The sequence below is a fragment of the Enhydra lutris genome, unplaced genomic scaffold, assembly GCF_002288905.1.
Source record: "Enhydra lutris kenyoni isolate GAN:26980312 unplaced genomic scaffold, ASM228890v2 scaffoldscaffold16, whole genome shotgun sequence".
Lineage (NCBI taxonomy): Eukaryota > Metazoa > Chordata > Mammalia > Carnivora > Mustelidae > Enhydra > Enhydra lutris.
Genome location: NW_019154100.1, coordinates 20,051,268 through 20,071,558, shown reverse-complemented (window position 1 = coordinate 20,071,558; position 20,291 = coordinate 20,051,268). Strand labels below are relative to the sequence as shown.

The 20,291-nt window shown below is 35.4% G+C and overlaps 1 protein-coding gene across 2 annotated transcripts in view; it reads right to left on the bottom strand.

Annotated features, from left to right (window-relative positions):
• LOC111147209 (histone deacetylase 9) overlaps nucleotides 1-20,291 on the bottom strand; it is a 926,500-nt gene that overhangs the window by 61,828 nt on the left and 844,381 nt on the right. For both annotated transcript variants that reach the window (XM_022503097.1, XM_022503098.1), the window contains exon 24: nucleotides 2,281-2,414. In XM_022503097.1, coding sequence (XP_022358805.1) covers nucleotides 2,281-2,414 — 134 coding nt within the window. The remainder of the gene's footprint in view (nucleotides 1-2,280; nucleotides 2,415-20,291) is intronic.

The window sequence follows — 20,291 nt, the reverse complement described above, 5'->3', positions numbered from 1 at the left end:
TCTAATCTTACATCACACACAAAAATCAACTTAAAACAGATTAAAAATGTAAATGTAAGATCTGAAACAATAAAACTCTTAAAAGAAAACATAGGGGGTAATCTCCTTGACATTAACCTTGGCAATGTTTTTTTGGATCTGACACCAAAAGTAAAGGCAACAAAAAGTAAGCAAACAAACAAAGTGGGAGTACATCAAGCTTAAAAACTTCTGGACAGCAAAGGTGAGTAAAATGAAAAGGGTTTAACCTATGGAACAGGAGAAAATATTTGCAAACCGTATGTCCTATAAGAGGTTAATATCTAAAATATACAAAGAACTCATACAATTGAACAGCAAAACAAAAAACAAACAACAGCAAAAAAAAAAAAAAAAAAAAAAAACAACAAAGGCAAAACCCCAAATAAACCAATTAAAAATGGGCAAAAGGCCCAATTAGATGTTTTTTCAGAGAAGACATATAAATGGCCAACATGTACATGAAAAGGTGATCAATATCAGTAATCATCAGGAAAATGCAAATCAAAACCATAATGAGGTATTACCTCATGTATTATCAAAAAGAAAATAGATAAATGCTGGTGAGGATGTGGAGAAGAGGGAAACTTTGAGCAATGTTGCTGGAAAGGTAAGATGTATAGCCACCATGGAAAACAGGAGGATATTCCTCAAGAAACTAAAACTACATGTTTTATGCTGTATGATCCAGCAATCTTACTTCCGGGTATATAGCTAAATGAAACAAAATTACTAACTTGAAGAGATATCTGTACTTCAATGTTTATTGCAGAATTATTTACAATTGTCAAGGTACAGAAACAAACTAAATGTCCATCAACAGGGGTGCCTGGGTGGCTCAGTCATTAAGTGTCTGCCTTTGGCTCAGGTCATGATCCTAGGGTCTTGGGATAAACCCCTGCATCGGGCTCCCTGCTCAGCAAGGGGGTCTGCTTCTCCTTCTCCCACTCCCCCTGCTTATGTTCCCTCTCTCATTGTATCTCTCTCTGTCAAATAAATAAATAAAATCTTTAAAAAAATGTCCATCAACAGATAAGTGGATAAAAAAATGTGGTGTATATATGTGTATGTATATATATATATATATATATATATATATATATATACACAATAGAATATTATCCAATCTTTCATAAAGAAGAAAATCTTGTCTTTTTTTAAAAAAGATTTTATTTATTTATTTGACAGAGAGATCACAAGTAGGTAGAGAGGCAGGCAGAGAGAGAGGAGGAAGCAGGCTCCCCACTGAGCAGAGAGCCAGATGCGGCGGGGCTCCATCCCTGGACCCTGGGATCATGACCTGAGCCGAAGGCAGAGGCTTTAACCCACTGAGCCACCCAGGCGCCCCAATCTTGTCTTTTTTGATAACATGGACAAACATGGAGGGTATTACACTAAGTGAAATAAGCCAGACACAGAAAAAAAAAAAAATATTGCATGGTATCACTTATTCTGACCACTCCCCCACTGAAAAAAAAGCAGCCGAACTTGTAAAGACAGAGGATAATAGTGGTTGTCAGGGGCTGGGGTGGGGGGGAGGGGAAAAGGAGATAATAAGATAAGGGGGGTAATAAGGAGAGGTTGATAAAAGGTTTTAAACTTTCAGTTACAAGATGAATAAGGTTTGAGGATCTAATGTATAACATGATGACTATAGTTGACAATACTATATTATGTAATTAAAATTTGCTAGGAAAGTAGAATTTAAGTGTTCTCACCAAACAAAAGAACAAAGGTACAAACAAAAAGTATGTGAGGTGATGAATGCATTAATTTCATTTCATGGAAGGAATCATTTCACAATGTATACATATATCAAATCATCACATTGTACACTTTAAATGTATTACAATTGTGTCAACTCTATTTCAATAAAGATGAAAAAAATTTTAAAAGCTTTATTTTCTCCCTTGAGCTAACACAATCCTATGGAAAATCTCAGGAGAAATTTTCTTTAAGTTGTCTGTTTTTCAGTGTTTCAATGATTATTAGCTGGGTCAATATACAAAGCATTTCTCCTCCCAAGAGTTATCTTATTTACTGAGCTCATGAATAACCTGACTGAAGGAAGTGATATGTAGATTAACTGGACGATAGTTATACCATATGACAGGAGCACATGTAAACTTCTTAAAAGCTTACCTTCTCTCTTAAAAATTTAAGAGCAACATTGTGCTTTCTGATTACATGGGATTAAAAAAAAGTGCATGCATATAATCCTAGTCCTTTCACCCTACTCTTGTGTACTTTTTAATTTTTTACCTCATTTCCTAGAAGGGCATTTACACAGGCTTCTGAGGCATCACAGATGGCTGTGAGATCATGTCCTCCTTCTAGAGCCAACACCACGTGTCCATCAGCCAATGTCATCAACTGCTTCGTCAAATGACCAAAGCCTATCATAACACAAACAGAATATTTCAAGTATTAAAAGAGAATATTACTAGAATCTAATATTGATTGAGCTTTTATTGTGTGTCCTTTCTCAGCATCTTCCATGGGCGAATTCATTTAATACTTACAATAACTTAATAAATCAGATTCCGTTATTGTCTATTTTACAATTGTGGGAATCAAAACCTGAGATCCCACAACTAAGAAGTATAACAACCAAAATTTATACCAAACGATATGGCTCCTCACCAATGCACAGTAGTGCCTTTCACAGCACATTCTATATGTACCTGGATGAAAAATTTGATGGCATTTGGCAAGTATTAATAAGGTAAATAATTTCCTATGGTTGATTTTTGTTTCTTGTCTCCCTCATGTCTTACCTTATTATAAAAGGAAACTGTTTTTTTTTTTTAACCTATCACCTCAAATTACTTAACTATCACATTAGATTTTTTTTTAAATGAAGCTTTTTTTTTTTTAAAGACTTTATTTATTTATTTGACAGAGATCACGAGTAGGCAGAGAGGCAGGCAGAGAGAGAGAGGAGAAAGCAGGCTCCCTGCGGAGCAGAAAGCCCCGATGCAGGACTCCATCCTAGGACCCTGAGATCATGACCTAAGCTGAAGGCAGAGGCTTTAACCCACTGAGCCACCCAGGCACCCCTATCATATTAGATTTTTATAGATATAATTTTGATTATAAAATAGTTGATAAATGGGGGCGCCTGGGTGGCTCAGTGGGTTAAAGCCTCTGCCTTCAACTCAGGTCATGATCCCAGGGTCCTGGGATTGAGCCACTCATTGGGCTCTCCACCCAGTGGGGAGCCTGCTTCCTCCACTCTCTCTGCCTGCCTCTCTGCCTACTTGTGATCTCTGTCTGTCAAATAAATAAATAAAATATTTTAAAAAAATAGTTGATAAATGTAAAAAATAAATAACACCTATATATATTATAAAGTATAATGATATGAGAAATACCTGTTCACTCACCTTTCAATTTAAGGAAAATAATGTCAGCAATACTCTTTTTTTTTTTAAATATTTTATTTATTTATTTGACAGAGAGATCACAAGTAGGCAGAGAAGCAGGCAGAGAGAGAGGGAAGCAGGCTCCCCACTGAGCAGAGAGCCCGATGTGGGGCTCGATCCCAGGACGCTGAGATCATAACCTGAGCCAAAGGCAGAGGCCTAACCCACTGAGCCACCCAGGTGCCCCTGTCAGCAATACTCTTGAAGCCCCTTGCGTATTTCTATTAATATCCCTCCTCCTCCCTATGGGAAATTAGGATCTTGACTTTGTGTTGATAATTCCTTTGCCTTTTTTTTTGAACTTCATAAAATTGGTTTTATATTTTCACAACTTGCTCTTTTTAGTCAATATCTTGTTAGCTCACCTCTTTGATAAATGTAGCTATAGTTCTGTGCTGTCTAGTAGGCCATATTATGAGTATAAAAGAATTTATTTACCCAATCTCCTGATGACAGATACTTGCATTTTTATTACAAAACTCCAAAGCTTTGTTATTAAAAATAATGCCTCCAGAACATTTTTATAGCACTTCTGTGGTTCACATGTGCAACAGTGGACTAAAACCATTGTGGCTTAAAATCTGCTAAATAATACTAGATTATTTCTAAAAGGCTATAAACTCTACTCTGAGAAGCAGTGTATGTAAGAATTCCAGTTTAGTCACATCCTTGCCAATGTTTGGTACAATTTGCCAAGCAAGTGAGTGAATAATGGCATCTTTCTGTGGTTTCATTCAGTTCTAGGAGGGACCTTACTATTTCTACATTGAATTAAAGCTTTTATTATAAATAGATGTTAAATTTGTTTACACCAAGATGAGATTTTTTTCTATAATTTCATAGTTGTTGAGAGTCACATTAATTAGTATTTCTAATTTTAAGCCATCATGAAATTTATGGAGTATAATAAGCTTTATTGTGATGTAATTATCTATTTTGTACATAGCTGAAATTGTTTTACTACTGCTTTGTTTAGGATTTTTTTCACCTATGTTCATGAATGGGCTTAATCTATAATTTTCCAGTCCTGTATTGGCCATGTTGAATTTGATGTGGTCAGGATCACCTTTTTTTTATTATATGATTTTAGAAAGTTGGGTAGAAATCTCCTGGAAAACCATTTGAGTTTTGTGGGTTTTGAGAAAGACTTTTAACTATTGATAGAATTTCTTTAGCAACTATAGGGCTACTCATGCTTTCTATATCTTCATAAGTTATATTTTTCTAGAAATTTATTTGTGTTCAAATTTATTGAACTGAAGTTATTTATTTATTATCTTATTTTGAAATTTCAATTAGATGTATGTGGTCATGGTCATTATATTCTCAATGTCTCTTAAGCTTTATTTCATATTTTTTGTCTCCTTCTGTCCTGAATTATAAGTATTTTTATTTCATATCTACCTTCCAGTCTTTCTTTCTCCACATGTGTCTAATCTACTGTTTAACATTTCTATTGGTATCTTCATTTCAGTGATTATACTGTTGAATTCCAGGTGCTCTATTTGGTTAGATTTCATAACTTCTTAGTTATTTTATAGTTTTTTACTCTTTGCTCATGGTTTTATTTCTTCCTTTTATTTCTTTACCCATAATTATTTTATATTCCGTATCTGTTATTTTAAGTCTTTATGGCTTAGTATTACTATTTGTTGTTTCTGCTGATTCATCCTCATGATGTCTTAATTCTCCTCTGTTATCTATCTATCTAGCTACCTATCTCATACACATGGAACTTCCAATGTGAGAAGTTTTTGAAGACTGAACTGAACTTGATATCTATTTTTGAAACCTGGAATGGGTGTGATTTTGTTTGCCTCTACTGGATGGCTGGGATACTATCACTAGGAGAAATTTAAATTCTTAGATTGCAGAGACTTTGCTTTTTTAATGCACAGTTATTGTAAATGTGGACCCCTAAAAACCTGATTACAAATTATCATGTAAAAAATGAGACTTTTTCCCCTTTTGTTTTCATTGCTTTTTCAATTCCCTCTATTTATAGATCTAGCTAAGATATATTTGTTGTTTTTATTCAGCAGTATTTCCTCTTCCATTAACCCTTTTTCTTAGAGTTGGCCCTTTCTTATTCCTTTCTTTATGCTGTTCTCCAACAAAACTTCTCCCTTCAGAGGCCTAAGGCTTTGACTCCCTTTTCTAGCAGTAGTCTGTTAAAAATGTTCAGGCTCTAGCCAGTAGAGGACTTTGTGATAGCCCAGGGCAGCCAACAGCCACAGTATTTGCTTACATTCCTTCATCTTTTTGGAAGTGATTCATAAATCTAAAAAGTAGTTTTGCTATTTTCATGTAGAAATGTTTCAGGATGTATAGGCTGCCAAATATAAATATCTCTCATTCAACATTTAAAAAATTTTAAAATTGCATCCAACTTGCCCAATTTCAAGGACAAGTGCAAAAAAAAAAAAAAAAGATAAGTGAAAATAAATAAAACTATGTGTTCAATATGGCATTTCATTTTTTTTGTTTTGTTCTGTATTGTGATTTACTTACAAAATTTCACTAAATAATATTAAGTACCTTTAAAAAAAATTGGCATTAGTCCTATAAAGGACATTAAGTTAATTCTTAAGCCTACAAAAATTGCCTTAGTAGCAATGGTCCTAGGCATATTATTTTAACTAAAATCTGACTCCAAAGCCCATATATAGTTTCTGATTCTACACATTCAGTTTGAAGTATAATTTAATTAGATTGACAGGAGGACCCAAGCAGTCCTATTAATGTCTACAAGAGGTGTATGTTAGCCTACTGATTACATCCCTCTAGCTGTACCACAATTTATTTATAATGGGACAACCGAGTTGCCCTATTATGCTAAAATATGATTCCTCTGGAAAAAACAAGGCATTATCTAGATTAGCTAGACTGGTCAATAGGATGAGTAAAAAGTGGCTGTCAGTAGTAAAAAATAGTTTCATTTCTTTGAACTTTTTCCTTTTCTGGACTCCTTATTTTTTTCTGATTTTGAAGGCTTTGAAGATTTTGTTTTTTTCTTGCTCATTGCATCAGTTTCCATAGAGTCTTCATCAGATTGAGTGTCATCTTTATTTAACTCTTCATTGTTTTCAGAATCCAGTCTCTGGTTTGTCAGAAATTGGGATACAGATATGTGGAATTGAATGCAAGTGACACTCTGGAGTAAGAATAGTTTCAAGGACATTGTTGTTGAATCAGTGAATGATACCAATATCACCAGCTTTTATTCAACCTCTCAACATGGGTCAAGTGGAGCAGCCCATTCAGTAAATACAAAACATATTCTCACCAAGGAAGAAGTAGATGGCATGTCAGGAAATGAGGACAGGGAAGAATTCAGGAATTAATTGGTCTGATAAAGCATACAAAAATTCCCATTATTTGTATGTGCAATGATAGAAATCATCCCAAGGTTCAGTCTTTGGTTCATTATTGCTTTGATCTTTGCTTTCAAAGACCCTGAATTGAACAGATTAAGGGTGCTATAATGTCTACTGAATTTAAAGAGGGTTTGAAGATCCTCCTTCCAGCTATGAATGAAATAATTTTAGGAGCCAATCAAGGTATCAGACAGGTTTTACACAATCTGAGGATGTGGTGTGCATGAAGTAAGGCACTGACCTATGACCAGGTCAGGGATGATTCTCACAGAGCCAAAAAGGATATCAGACTGGGCTCATTTGATGATGCCTGGAAAGTGTTTGTAGCTGGAGAGGAGACTGCTCATTTGTCACTTGTGGACAAGTCAGATCTCTTTTTTCAAGATCATTCAATAGCACCCCTCTTTGTCCAGGAGAACTACATACATGTGAAGCTTCCAGCTTCAGGGGGTAACATGAAAAAGCACCTGATGCTTTTTAGCAGAGCAGCAAATAGCATATGTGATGATGATCTAGTGGACCATCACATGCAGAGTAAGCAAAACTGGAGTCTTCTGCCCACACAGGCTATTTATAACAGTGTTCTTCCTGGAGAGTTAATGAGGAGGTACATGACCCAGTTTCCTACCTTCCCAAGTTGTTGGGGAAGCACTCATCTACCAGCAAACATGATTGTATTGTGAAGGACCTAGCACTGCACCTGAGTCTCAGAGCTTATTCCAGAAAAAGGACTGTAAATGTGGATTATCTGTCACATAAAAGGAATGCACTTGTCCAGCCCATGCATGACCTCACAAGGGGTAGAAGGAGTACAGGATTATTATTGCTCTTATGGATTCCTACTACCTGATGAAAGAAGACTTTGAGAATATCATAGAAACTGACAGCTGGGGAGTCCTAGTCCCTTCTTCAAGCTGGATCACAAGGTGAAAGCAGCCTTCAAAAGAACTTACAATAAGGAAGTCCACCTTATTCCATATTCACTTCAGGCAGTAAAGACACCCAGACACAGCACAGGCCTGGCACTGGCATATCATTTTTTTTTTTATATGCTTGAAGAACTTGCAAGGAATAAACATTTAATTTTTAAATCAATTATATTTTTAATAATTAATGGACTATTTTTTAAGAGCAGTTTGGGTTTAAAGAAAAACTGAGAAGAAAGTACAGAGAGTTCCCATGTACTTCACTGTCATTTCCTCTATTACTAATATCTTGCATTAGTGTGGTACATTTGTTACAAATGATGAGCCAGTATTGATATATTACTGTTAACAAAAGCCAGTGGTTAGGATTCACTCTTTGCATTGTATGGTTCTGTGGGGTTTGACAAATGTATAATGTCATGTATCTACCATTATAGTATCATATAGTATAGTTTCACTGTCCTAAAAATCCCGTTCTCCACCTATTCATCCTTCCTCTCTACCACCAAACACTTGCAAATTGATTACCTTTTTCGTCTCTGTAGTTTTATCATTCATTTTTCAAATTTTTTAGCTTCTTGTTATCCATTCTACAGTACAAAGAACAATTTTTTCATTTTCCTTCATTTGTATGGTACTTATAATATTTAGAATATTTCTAAATCCATAAAAATGTGAAAGGATAATCTTGAATATGGAAGTGCACACTCTGCAAGCCTGCCTGGGCTACTTTCAAACCTGATCTATGTTCTTCTTTAAAGCACTGTGGTCTTTGTTTGAGAAGAAAGGAATTCTCAGAACAAAGTTGATAAAACTAAATGAAAGCCTATTAAGTATTGAAATAACTAGACTTCCCAACCAAACTTAGTTTCTTTAACTTTGGAACAATAGAATAATATAATCTTAATCTTTGGAATGCACTGAGATATCCACCCAATAAACCGTAACTGTCCAGAATTTCAGTTCTGCTCTAGCACTTGAGGTTAGCCAAAAATAAGATTTCACTTCCCCACTGCCTTGAAGCACTTCATTGTTGATTCTATCCACTTAGCTACTATTTTGATAGAAGTCAAAACAGTCGTTTTATAATTACTGTATGTTTCTAAATAGCTGGCAAAAATTATTCTAAAAAGTATTTTAAAATTAGATAAAAACTCTTTTCAAGTATTGTAATGTTCCTCACTTTTTATGGACCTCATGATGATACCAATAAGAGTCTTTTTCTTGGGCCACTTAGAAATGAGTATGACCATACTAAACTCCCTATATTCTTATATGATTACTATAAAAAGAATGCTAAGCTTTCAGAAAATGTGTAATGCAAAGTTCTGATATCTAATGCTTAGAAATGTTCAAAGCTAATGGCACGTAGTAACGAGTTCCATTCCAGAAGATTTAAAAAGGAAGAAATACTCAGAATACTTAGAGGCAAAAAGGCAAATATTTCTGCTAACCATATTGTTAAATATTCAGAAGTTTTGACTATACTCTAAACCAGGGCTATAGTGAGAACTTAAAACACACAATAATAATAAATTGAGCCAGTATGCCATATCTTTCATACTAAAGGGTCCTAACAATTGAGCATTCAGTTATCTAAAGTCATTACTGAGCAGATCAAATCACATGGATTTAGAAAAAGAGAGAGAAAGCCTCAAATCTGATTTAAGTTCACTCTTTCCCCTGGAAATAAAAAAAAAAAGTCCCATAAAATACCAAATTTAGATGGGATAGTAAAAAGTGGAAGGAAAGAATGGAATGAAGCTAATCTTTGATCTCTATCCAAATTCCTCTTTCTTCTACCTACAGGGTTTATTTCCATTCACATGTTAGCCATGTGATTTTGAGCCACAGACTGAAGCAACTGAACTTTTGAGTTATACATGCACAAAAGATTCAAGTGAAATAAAGAAATGAATTTCTATAAGGCCTGTGCCCTCTCTTCTACTCCGAGTAAGGAATTCAAGAATAATTTTTTAGCCTTGTTAACCTGATTTCTACTGTGTCCATTACTGTTGTACATATATATGAGGTACTTAAAAAGCCAAGCATGGCTATTAATGTCAAGGTATTATTTATCAGGACATGTGAGATAAAAGTTTCAGTGGTGTGTGTGTGTGTGTGTGTGTGTGTGTGTGTGTGTGTGTATAACATTTTTAATAGGCATAATCGCAAGTTGCATTTAGTACTTTTTACTCCTATCTTCACAAAAGCTCACCCAGCATGTTATAATAAACTTAACCTGAACAGTTGAAAAATTCTACTGAGACCATAACTAGCAATGCTTTTCAGAAGGGGGTTGGAATGTCCTGAGTGTCAGGGCTATGGGAAAGAAGTGATCAAGTGGAAAAACGCATCTATATAACATGCTGCATCTCAGGCCCAAGCCATCACCAGATAGGGTGGTATCACCAGATAGAACTAGGTTCTTAAGGTCTACATATATACCCTTAGCTTCTGGATTATTTGTGAGGGGATTGGGGTTAGAGTTTAGGGAGGAGCCTGTGGAGTAGCAATATGGGCAGACTCAGGTTAGTTACTGAAATTGGTATATATTCACTGAAAATGAGACTTGATAGTCTTCCCCACTACCTTACTGCACTGACTAAAACAGAATTCTGTAAGTAATATTTTTTCAAAGTGAAATTTGGCACCTTACACTCTTGAGAAAGTCTTCCAGAATGAGGCATTAACAAAAGTACTAACACAACTATACTACTTCTACTACACTAAGGAATCCTGTATGCAGCCTGGCTGTTTCAAAAAGAATTAAATTAATTTAATCTAATCAGTATTAAATTACAAGAATGAGAATGAAGCTACATTGTAACAAGTCATTTCTTTTCATGACCAAACAGCTGAAGTGGTAACTACCAAGAATGAAATGCCACTGAGAAGAGAACTGGAAGGGCATTTTCACTTAGAAATCCTGTTCAGTTCTGTTGATTTACTAGAAGCAAATAAATTGTTTCTGAAAAGAACCATACAGTAAGTTGTAAATATGGCTGTGGTTCAAATTATCAGTTTCAATTTTATTTTCTGATATTCTATGGGTTATTACTCCTGGCTATATGTCTTATTGTGTCAGCAGTTTTATTAGTTCAGAAAAGTTGTTCGAAATGAAAAGTTGCTCAAAGGAGTCTGAACAATTAAACAATACAATTAAAGTGTATTTAATAACCAAGTTATAGGTCAAAAAAGGATTCATTCTTCAAAAGTATGTCTCAAATACTTCTGTCTAATGTTTCCCAAATAGTTCCCAGAGTATAGTGGTAGTGAAACGAAACACTAAGTAGCTTTATTTTAATTTCCATAAAAAAACTGTTTTGAACACCAAAATTCATACAAGTTCATTGTAGAAAATTTGGAAAATAATAGAAAATAATGAATAAACAGTAAATAAAATAGTATTATATATATATGTTGTTATATATTACATAAATGTATTATCTAATAATAAATAAATAAAAGGGTAGTAAAATAATTGTAATATATACAATTATAAATTCATAGTCCTACCAACCAAAGATTAGCCAATTCTACTTTTGTGGTATTTCATGTTTGTTGTTTTATTTTAAAAATAAAGCAGTATCATATTATAACTTTTTTAAAGTTATACTCACAAATGTCTGTAGTGGGAAACATTTTTTAAGTCCTTTATAATATTATTTTCAATGTATTAATATAACAACAATATTCTGTTTTTAGATATTTAAGTTGTTACTAAGTTTTCAGCTTTGTATATGATTGCAAATAATATCCTCTTGTATGGTTAAAGTAGCTACTTCATAGCATTTATTTGACACCGGTATTATTATATATTATTTTATAATGGAACGAGACCTGTTCTTTTCACCATCAATGTTTCTCTCCTTTTTTAAACTTTTCTTATCAGTGATGAGATAAACATTAATAGTAAAGCATATAAAGGAAAAATAAGAACAAAGTTCCCAAACTCTACATATACTTCATTTGTTTAGATGTATTCAGCAATGCCTATTGTGGATAACTGAAACCTTATTATCAAAGCCCAGGGAAATGAGATATACTCCCAGATAATCTGTTTCTTTTATAAAATTACAAAACTACTGAATTGGAATTCTCTAAGGAAGTTAAGATGGAGAGAATTCTGTTGTACACTGAGGAACTCTCTCCAACCCACAATTTAGTTACCTTTGCTATTTTGCCATCCTGTAATAGATTAGACTCTAGAATCAGCAATCAACTGCCAGAGAAAGTACCTGGGTCAGACAGATAGACACACGCATGCGTGCGCGCACACACACACACACGACACAAAGTGATTGATTAGACAAGTAATTTTATTTCTACTTATATTAATCTCTTAACTTTACTGATATCAGTCTCCCACTGCCAGTGTTTCTCCACGATTATTTTTTTTCTGCTGAGGAAAGCTTCAAGTAAAAAAAAACAACCAGATGACAGTAGAGTACTGACAGCGTCTTTGAAATAGTGACAACCTATTATGTTATTGATTTATATAATTTTTGTAACTCTGATATAGTTAAAAAGTTTATTCATTTTTTAACATGTTAGTGTTACTCATTCATTTTTTAACACTTTAGTTTCATTTGGGCCTGAAATGTTTTTGAAGACCTCATTGCAGATTCAATATTATAGGGATCAAAGGAGACACAATTTTGTCCCATTTTAACTTGAAATTTAATTCTGCATATCTACTGGCATAATTTTTATAGTTAAGTCTAGAAAAGATCACTGAAGAATTCATACACAGTTAAGTATATTAGAGAAACTGTAGCCATTTTCCTCTCTAAACCCCTTCATCATTAAGTTGCCATATTATTCTTTGGGAAAATGCAGTCAAACTCAAGTTGAGAGAGAAGTTTGGGTAGCATGTGGCTGTCTCATGTATTGTGAGACTCTAGCAGGACTTCAAAGCAGAATCTGATTGTTACAGATGGGAAGAATGCTTTCCACAGAAATACCTTTTTAAGACTCATGGTGCTGTATTTCATATGGTAGGCACTTGTGATTCGTTCCTGATGATGTTGGGATCATTTAACTCACAAAACCATTGTTGCTACCATAAAATCCTTTCATCTGTAGCCAAAAAGGTTTATTTCATGCAAATGAAAAATTTTCATTAAAGTATTACCTTAATAATGGGCAAATATATATATTTTCTGGTCATGTTTAAAATGTAAATTTATGAACATATTCTGAAGATTCATTTTATGTTAAGATCTTTATTTATTTGATGTCCTCAGACTCTCTCCAAGTTCACTGAAACCGGAAATCAATTTTAGAAGAAATATGGAGATTATTATCATTAAATCTTTCAGTTGGCTTATTCTAAGCAGCCCTATAAATATTGCATATGTTTTAAAGAAGGTACTTTCAACTATTCCAGTCAAAGACAGTCCAGGAGATGAGTTTATACTCTCGATATCTTTTGGGAAAAAAAAAAAAAAAAGTTGGTTTATATCTTAAAGTCTGAGACAATATAAAAACTTCAATGCCATTATTTCTGAAAAACAAAATTGGAAAACATTTATCTTGAAGAATTCCTGCAAATAAGATAGCAAAATGGTTGACTGGCATTTTGACTATCCATCCATCCATCCATCCATCCATCCATCCATCCATCCATCCATCCATCATCTATCCACCATCCATCTCTCCATCTATAATCAACCTACAAATCAATAATTATTTACTAAATTCCTACTATGTGCCACAGTTTTATATAAAAATTTGGTATGTCAAATAGATATGTGAATCTGTTTTTTTCACCTGTAAATATAACTAAGGAATATCTTACCTCACAGATTTGAAACGAGTATCTAGTCATAAAAAGGCACATAAAGAAAAATAAGTACCATACATCAAACAGAGACTGGCACATAGCAGTTTTTAATCTTTTTTTAATATAAGATTTCAAACATGGAATTTTAGAACAAGAAATGAATTTTAAGATTATTTATTCCAGACTTTTCATTTTAAGGATGAGGAAACTAAGATCCAGGAAGGTGAATTATAAAGGTAACAGTTGACAATATAGTTGGGTTGAGAACCCAAAGCTCTCAGTGAGTGTTTCTTACCATTCAGCCAACTCAATAGATATTAATACTGCCCATATTTTCAGACATGATCTTTACTTCAAAAGGAACTTTAAAAAGAGTTCCTAGACACCAAATTGCTTTTACAAATCACTGCTTTGGTGTGTTAAATGTAAACAAACCAGAAACATGTGGATTAAATTTCCCTTAAAATCACAAATAAAAAACCAGTGAGGGGAAAAAAAAAGTCACTAGAAAATGCTTTTGGACATCACAGGGCCATTTCTTCCTACCCCTCAACAATTTTTTTTTTTTTTTTTTTTGCCAAACCCCAATTGTAATTTGATTTGCCAATCACTAGTTTTTACTGCTGTTTTAGATAATGCATTAAACACATGGGATCTATCCTCTCACCAATGCTCATGCATAACTGGCCAAGTGGGATGGAACAAGAGCAGAACAGACTCATGCTAAGCAGTGATGATCCCATTACAGTAGTTTGCACTACTCAAATTCAACCCGTATTTACTGAGCTCATACTGTAATAGCTAGGGAAATACATAGATTAATAACATATAGTTCCTGACTCCAAGGAACTAAAATCTGAGAGGCAAGTAGAGATAAATAAAATTTAACATGAGAAAGATAATTGTTATAAATAGTTTTTTAACAAAACTTAAGAGTTGGAAGATATACATCTGCTAAGAGAAACACAGAAGATAACAGGACATACTCAAATATTTATGTGTTATACATTTGTCTATCTTTGCTTTAGCTTTTCATTTCTGATGCAGGAATAGTAATGTTGGTTAGTTTCAGAGAAATAATGTATGTAAAATGCATCCATCTAGTACTTAACATGTAGGCAGTATCAGTTAACTATTACTTCCTCACTCTAGGCCATTAACCCTCTCAATAATTTAACAGCTCTATTAGATAAATAGGCAATATCACCTAGATGGTATCATGTTTTTCATTTATTTAGTTTTTCAACTATTAAATCTAGTTCTAGAATACTCAATTATGCTTACAAAGGATCATACATATCATAGTTCCAGTAAACAAAATAGGGACTGCAAAAATAAGTCTGGTGGACAGCAACTGATGTTTCTAGACCATCCTGCTTTTTAAAACTTATTTAAAAACAGTAAATTGCCAAGAATTGATTGACACTTACAAATCTAACATACAGCTTAGTACATGGTAGGTGTACAGTATTTGTCTATCGATAGAATGAGTGAATTTGGAATGAATATATTCAAGTGTACTTGATTGCACTAAAATTAGTAAGGTAAGCAAAATTCTCAGAATAACTCCCAATAACTCTAATGACTCTTACCTTTGTGTAATCCCTTTCTCTTTGAATGTGGGTAGAACCTATGTGTATTATATATTCCTGCGGTATGGTAAAAGGATTTTTAAGTTGAATAAATAAACCAAAAGGAAATATGGGACAGTGTTGAGCAGAAAGGGGGTGGATATATAACTTAATCATATGAACCCTTTAAAAGCAAAGAGTTTTCTCCAGCTGGTCCCGTAAAAGGAAACTGGAGAGACAGATCTGAAGAATAAGAAAGACCTGATGTATCATTATTGGTTTGAAAATGGAGGGTATCATGTAAAATGGAATGATGGTAACTTTTAGCCAGCAAGGAAATAGGGATTTTAATTCTATAACTTCAAAAGACTGAATTTCAGGGGTGCCTGGGTGGCTCAGTCGTTAAGCATCTGCCTTTGGTTCAGGTCATGATCCCAGGGTCCTGGTATCAAGTCCCACATCAGCTCCTTGCTCAGCAGGAAGCCTGCTTCTCCCTCTCCCATTCCCCCTGGCTTATGTCCCCTCTCTCGCTGTGTCTCTCCCTGGCAAATAAATAAATAAAATCTAAAAAAAAAAGACTCAATTTCAGCCAGCAACCTGAATGAACTCAGAAGACTCTTCCATTAGAATCTTCAGAATAAGGAGCCAGCTTGGCCGATATATCAGTCTTGCGAGACCTGAAGCAGAGAACTCAGCTGTGTCTCTCTAGATTTGTGACCTACAGAACCATGAGGTAATAAATGGGTGGTGTTTTAAGCTACTAAGTTTTCAAGTATCTCTGAAAGTACCTCAAGTCTAAGAAAGTTGAAACTACAACAATTAGACATCCTAAAATATTTATCCTGTGCAAGTCCTTGGACTTTGCAGAGATGTTTCATTCAATCCTCACAGCAACCTCATGAGGTAGCTACAAGAATATAAAACTTTGTATACAGGAGCAAACAAAGAGAAGTTGAGTAACTTTTCCCAGGTCACGCAACTAGAATATAGTAATGTCAGGACTCATCTCAGGCTTTAGAGTCTTAGATTACTGCCTGTTCCACTTAGATTACTGCCTGTTCAAAATAAGTGAAAAAAAAATAATTAAAAAAAAAAAGCATCTTTACTTATCACTTAGGAGACAAGGTAACCAATGTGTGTCACCACGTGCCCAAAGTATTCAACTGTTTTCACCAGTTCTTCACCTCTTTTCTCCAGTAAATGCCAAGTGTTAGTAGCTGAGGAGTAAGACAGTTACCTTGATAATGCTTGAACAAACTGTCTATTGGATCTGGGGAAGGTGGGTTGTTGGGAAACAATAAGGTTGTGATCAGTTTTCAGTTGCGATGAGATTCTTCAAATCAAGTCACTGATGCAGATTTCCCTTATTAGCCTGAACCAAAGCCAAAATCTGGGGGTCATTCTATTTAAAAGAATGTGAGAACTCCACTCCTGGGTGAGCCTAAATTTATGTAGATTAGGGGACCTTTCTCAAGCAGAGTGATTTCTAGAATTGTGGACTCTTCTAAAGAATCGAGGGCTCTGTTAAAGAGGTATGATCACTGGCCACACCTAGTTGGACACTGCAAGGCTTTCCTAATTAATATATCTTGTATTTAAGAAGTCTGGGAGGTCTTACATGCCTGAAAAGAGTATACAAGTTAGGAGAAGATTCTGATCATAGAGATAAGAAAGCATGACACCAGAAAACTCTAGGCTCACTCACATACAGCAGGGAGCTCAAAATGCCAGTCACCCATCCACCTGTCATTAACTTTTTACAACCTTCAGGATTAAATACAAAGCCATTAAGACATAGTTTCTCTCTCCAACCCCATCTTCTACCATTGACCCACATTTAGTCTTCCCTTGACTTAGAGATTATGAGCTATACAATTTGATGAATCAAATGTTGTCCACAACATTTATGAACTTGTGCTGATGAAATAACCTGTCCATGTTCAGTCAACACCTACTCGTCTTTTAAATTCAGCACAAGCAACATCCTAAACCCTCTGTGAAATGTAGAATTATTTCTACATGCCACCTTATACATATTGATCTCTATATACTCCTTAATTCGTGAGTTTATCCTACCAGGGTATAAACAGGGGCAGTGTCTTGCCTGGTTTTGTATATCCATTTCTCATAAAGTGCTGGGAACTCTCATGTTAATTAAATGGCTGATATATAAATAGTAGAGAGACACAAAGCTGACTTTATGGATCTGGATGCATGTGTGATGATAGCTAATTTAGATAAGACTTATTACAGAATAGGCTCTGTGATAAATACTTTAAAACTTATTTAATGCTCAACTCCCCCACCCCTTCTCAACACACACATAGACAAAAGAAGTATTTACCGTTTTGTCACTGTAGACATAACAAAACAAACACAGTGAGGTTAGATACATTGTACATGGTAAAAAGCACAGGTAGGATTTGAACCCTCTCACTGTGGAGTCCCTGTTCTTAGACCATAATACCCAACTGTGTGGAATTAGAGTCTAGGATGATAAAGGCAAACCTTGGAGATATTGTGGGTTTGGTTCAAGACCACTGCAATAAAGCAAGTCAAAGGAACTTTTTAGATTTTCCAGTACACATTAAAGTTATTTTTACACTATACTGTAGTCTATTAAGTGGGCAGTAATAGCATTTCATTTAAAAACACAGTGTACATACCTTAAATAAAAACACTTCATTGCCAAAAAATGCTAACGACCAACTGAGCTCTCAGCAAGGCATTACCTTTTTGCTGGTGGAGGGTCTTTGCCTAGATGTTGATGGCTGCTGACTGATGGGCATGGTGGTTACTGAAGGTTGGGTGGTTTGGCAATTTCTTAAAATAAGACAACGGTGAAATTAGTTGCATCGACGGGCTCGTCCTTTTGCAAATGGATTTCCCTGCAGCATGTGGTGTTTGATAGCATTTTCCCCACAGGAGAACTTCTTTCAAAACTGGAGTCAGTCCTCTCAAACCCCGTGGCTGCTTTACCAACTAAGTTTATGTAATATTCTGAATCCTTTGTTGTCGTTTCAACAATCTTCACAGCCTCCTCACCAGGAGAGGATTCCATCTCAAGAAATCACTTTCTTTGCTCATCCATAAGAAGGCACTCCTCATCCATCAAGTTTTATCGTGAGACTGCATCAATTCAGTCCCATCTTCGGGCTCCACATCTAGTTCTAGTGCTCCTGCTATTTCTACATCTGTAGTTACTTCCCCCACTGATGTCTTGAACCCCTCAGAGTCTTCCAAGAGGGCTGGAATTGACTTCATCCAAACCCCTGTGAATGTTGGTATTTCGATGTCTTCCCCCGAATCACAATGTTCTTTTTTTTTTTTAATTTAATTTTTTTAAATTTCTTTTCATCTTAACAGTATTCATTGTTTTTGCACCATATCCAGTGCTCCATGCAATACGTGCCCTCCCTAATACCCACGATGTTCTTAATGGCATGTAGAGTGGGGCAACCTTTCCAGAAGGTTTTCAATTTACACTGCCGAGATTCATCAGAGAAATCACGATTTATGGCAGTGGCAGCCTTGTGAAAGGTATTTCTTAAACAGAAGACTTGAAAGTTGAATTTACTCCTTGATCTACAGACTGCAGGATGGATGCTGTGTTAGTAGCCATGAAAACAACATCCACCTTGTTGTACATTTCTGTCAGAGCTCTTGGGTGACCAGGAGCACTGTCAATGAGCAGTCATGTTTCTAAAGGAATCTCTTCTTCTGAGCACTAGGTCTCAACAGTGGCCTTAAAGTATTCAGTAAACCATGTTGTAAACAGATGTGCTGCCAGCCAGGCTTTGTTGTTCCATTTAGAGAGTACAGGTAGAGCAGATTTAGCATAATTCTGAAGGGCTCTAGGATTTTCAGAATGGCAGGTGAGCGCTGGCTTCAACTTAAAGTCACCCACTACATTGGCTCCTCACCAGAGAGTCCACCTGTCCTTCGAAGCTTTGAAGCCAGGCACTGATTTCCCCTCTCCAGCTATGAAAGTGCTAGATGGCATCGTCCTCCAAAAGAAGGCTGTTTCGTGTACGTTGCAAATCTACTGTCCAGGGCAGCCGCCTTCATTAATTATCTTAGCTCCACCTTCTGGAGAAGTTGCTGCCGCTTCCACATCAGTTGTTGCTGCTCCACCTTGAGCTTTCATGTTACGGAGATGGCCTCCTGCCTTAAACCTCACGAACAAACCTCTGCTAGCTTCCCACTTTTCTTCTCCCGCTTCCTCACCTCCCTCAGTCTTCACAGTATTGAAGACAGTTAGTCTTGCTGTGGCTTTGACTTCAGGGAACGTTGTGGCTGGTGTGATCTATCCAGAGCACTAAAATGTTCTCCATATCAGCAATAAGGCAGTTTCGCTTTCTTATCATTCACGCGTTCAGTGGAGCAGCACTTTTAATTTCCTTCAAGAACTTTTCCTTTGCATTCACAACTTGGCCAACAGTTTGGCACAAGAGGCCTAACTTCTGCCTTACCTTGGCTTTCAACATGCCTCCTTAATCATTCTAAGTTTCTGAGAGATGGCAACTCTTCCGTTCACTTGAACACCTGGAGGCCATCGTAGGGTTAGTAGCTGGTCTAATTTCAATATCATCGTGTCTCAGGGAATAGGGCGGCTTGAGGAGAGGGGGAACAATGGGAGAATGGCCATGGATGGCACAGTCAGAACCCATACATTTATCAGTTAAGTTAGCCACTTTATATGGGTGCTGTTTGTGGTGCCCCAAAACAATTATAATAGTTAACATCAAAGGCCTCTGACCACAGATCACAACAAATATAATAATGAAATGGTTGAAAAATTGTGAGTATTACCAAAATATGACACAGGAACATGAAATAAGCATATGCTGTTAGGAAAATGGCATCAATATACTTGATAGTAGGTTGTCACAAATCATCAAGTTGTAATTTCACATTATCTGCTAAGTACAATACAGTGAAATATAATAAAATGAGGTACGCATGTACTGGAGAGCAATTTTTGGAGAAAAGTGAAGAATTGCAAGGCACTGAAAGATGTTATGTTCTTAAAATACACCTACTACAGAATATCTATTTTCCTTTCTCTAGAACTTTAAAAAAAAAACAAAATTGTGGCCAGTGTAAGTAGAACATCATTTTAAAAAACTGGTAAGGAGGAATACCTATGAAAGAAGTTCAGGTTCAAAGAAACAGAACAGACCAAA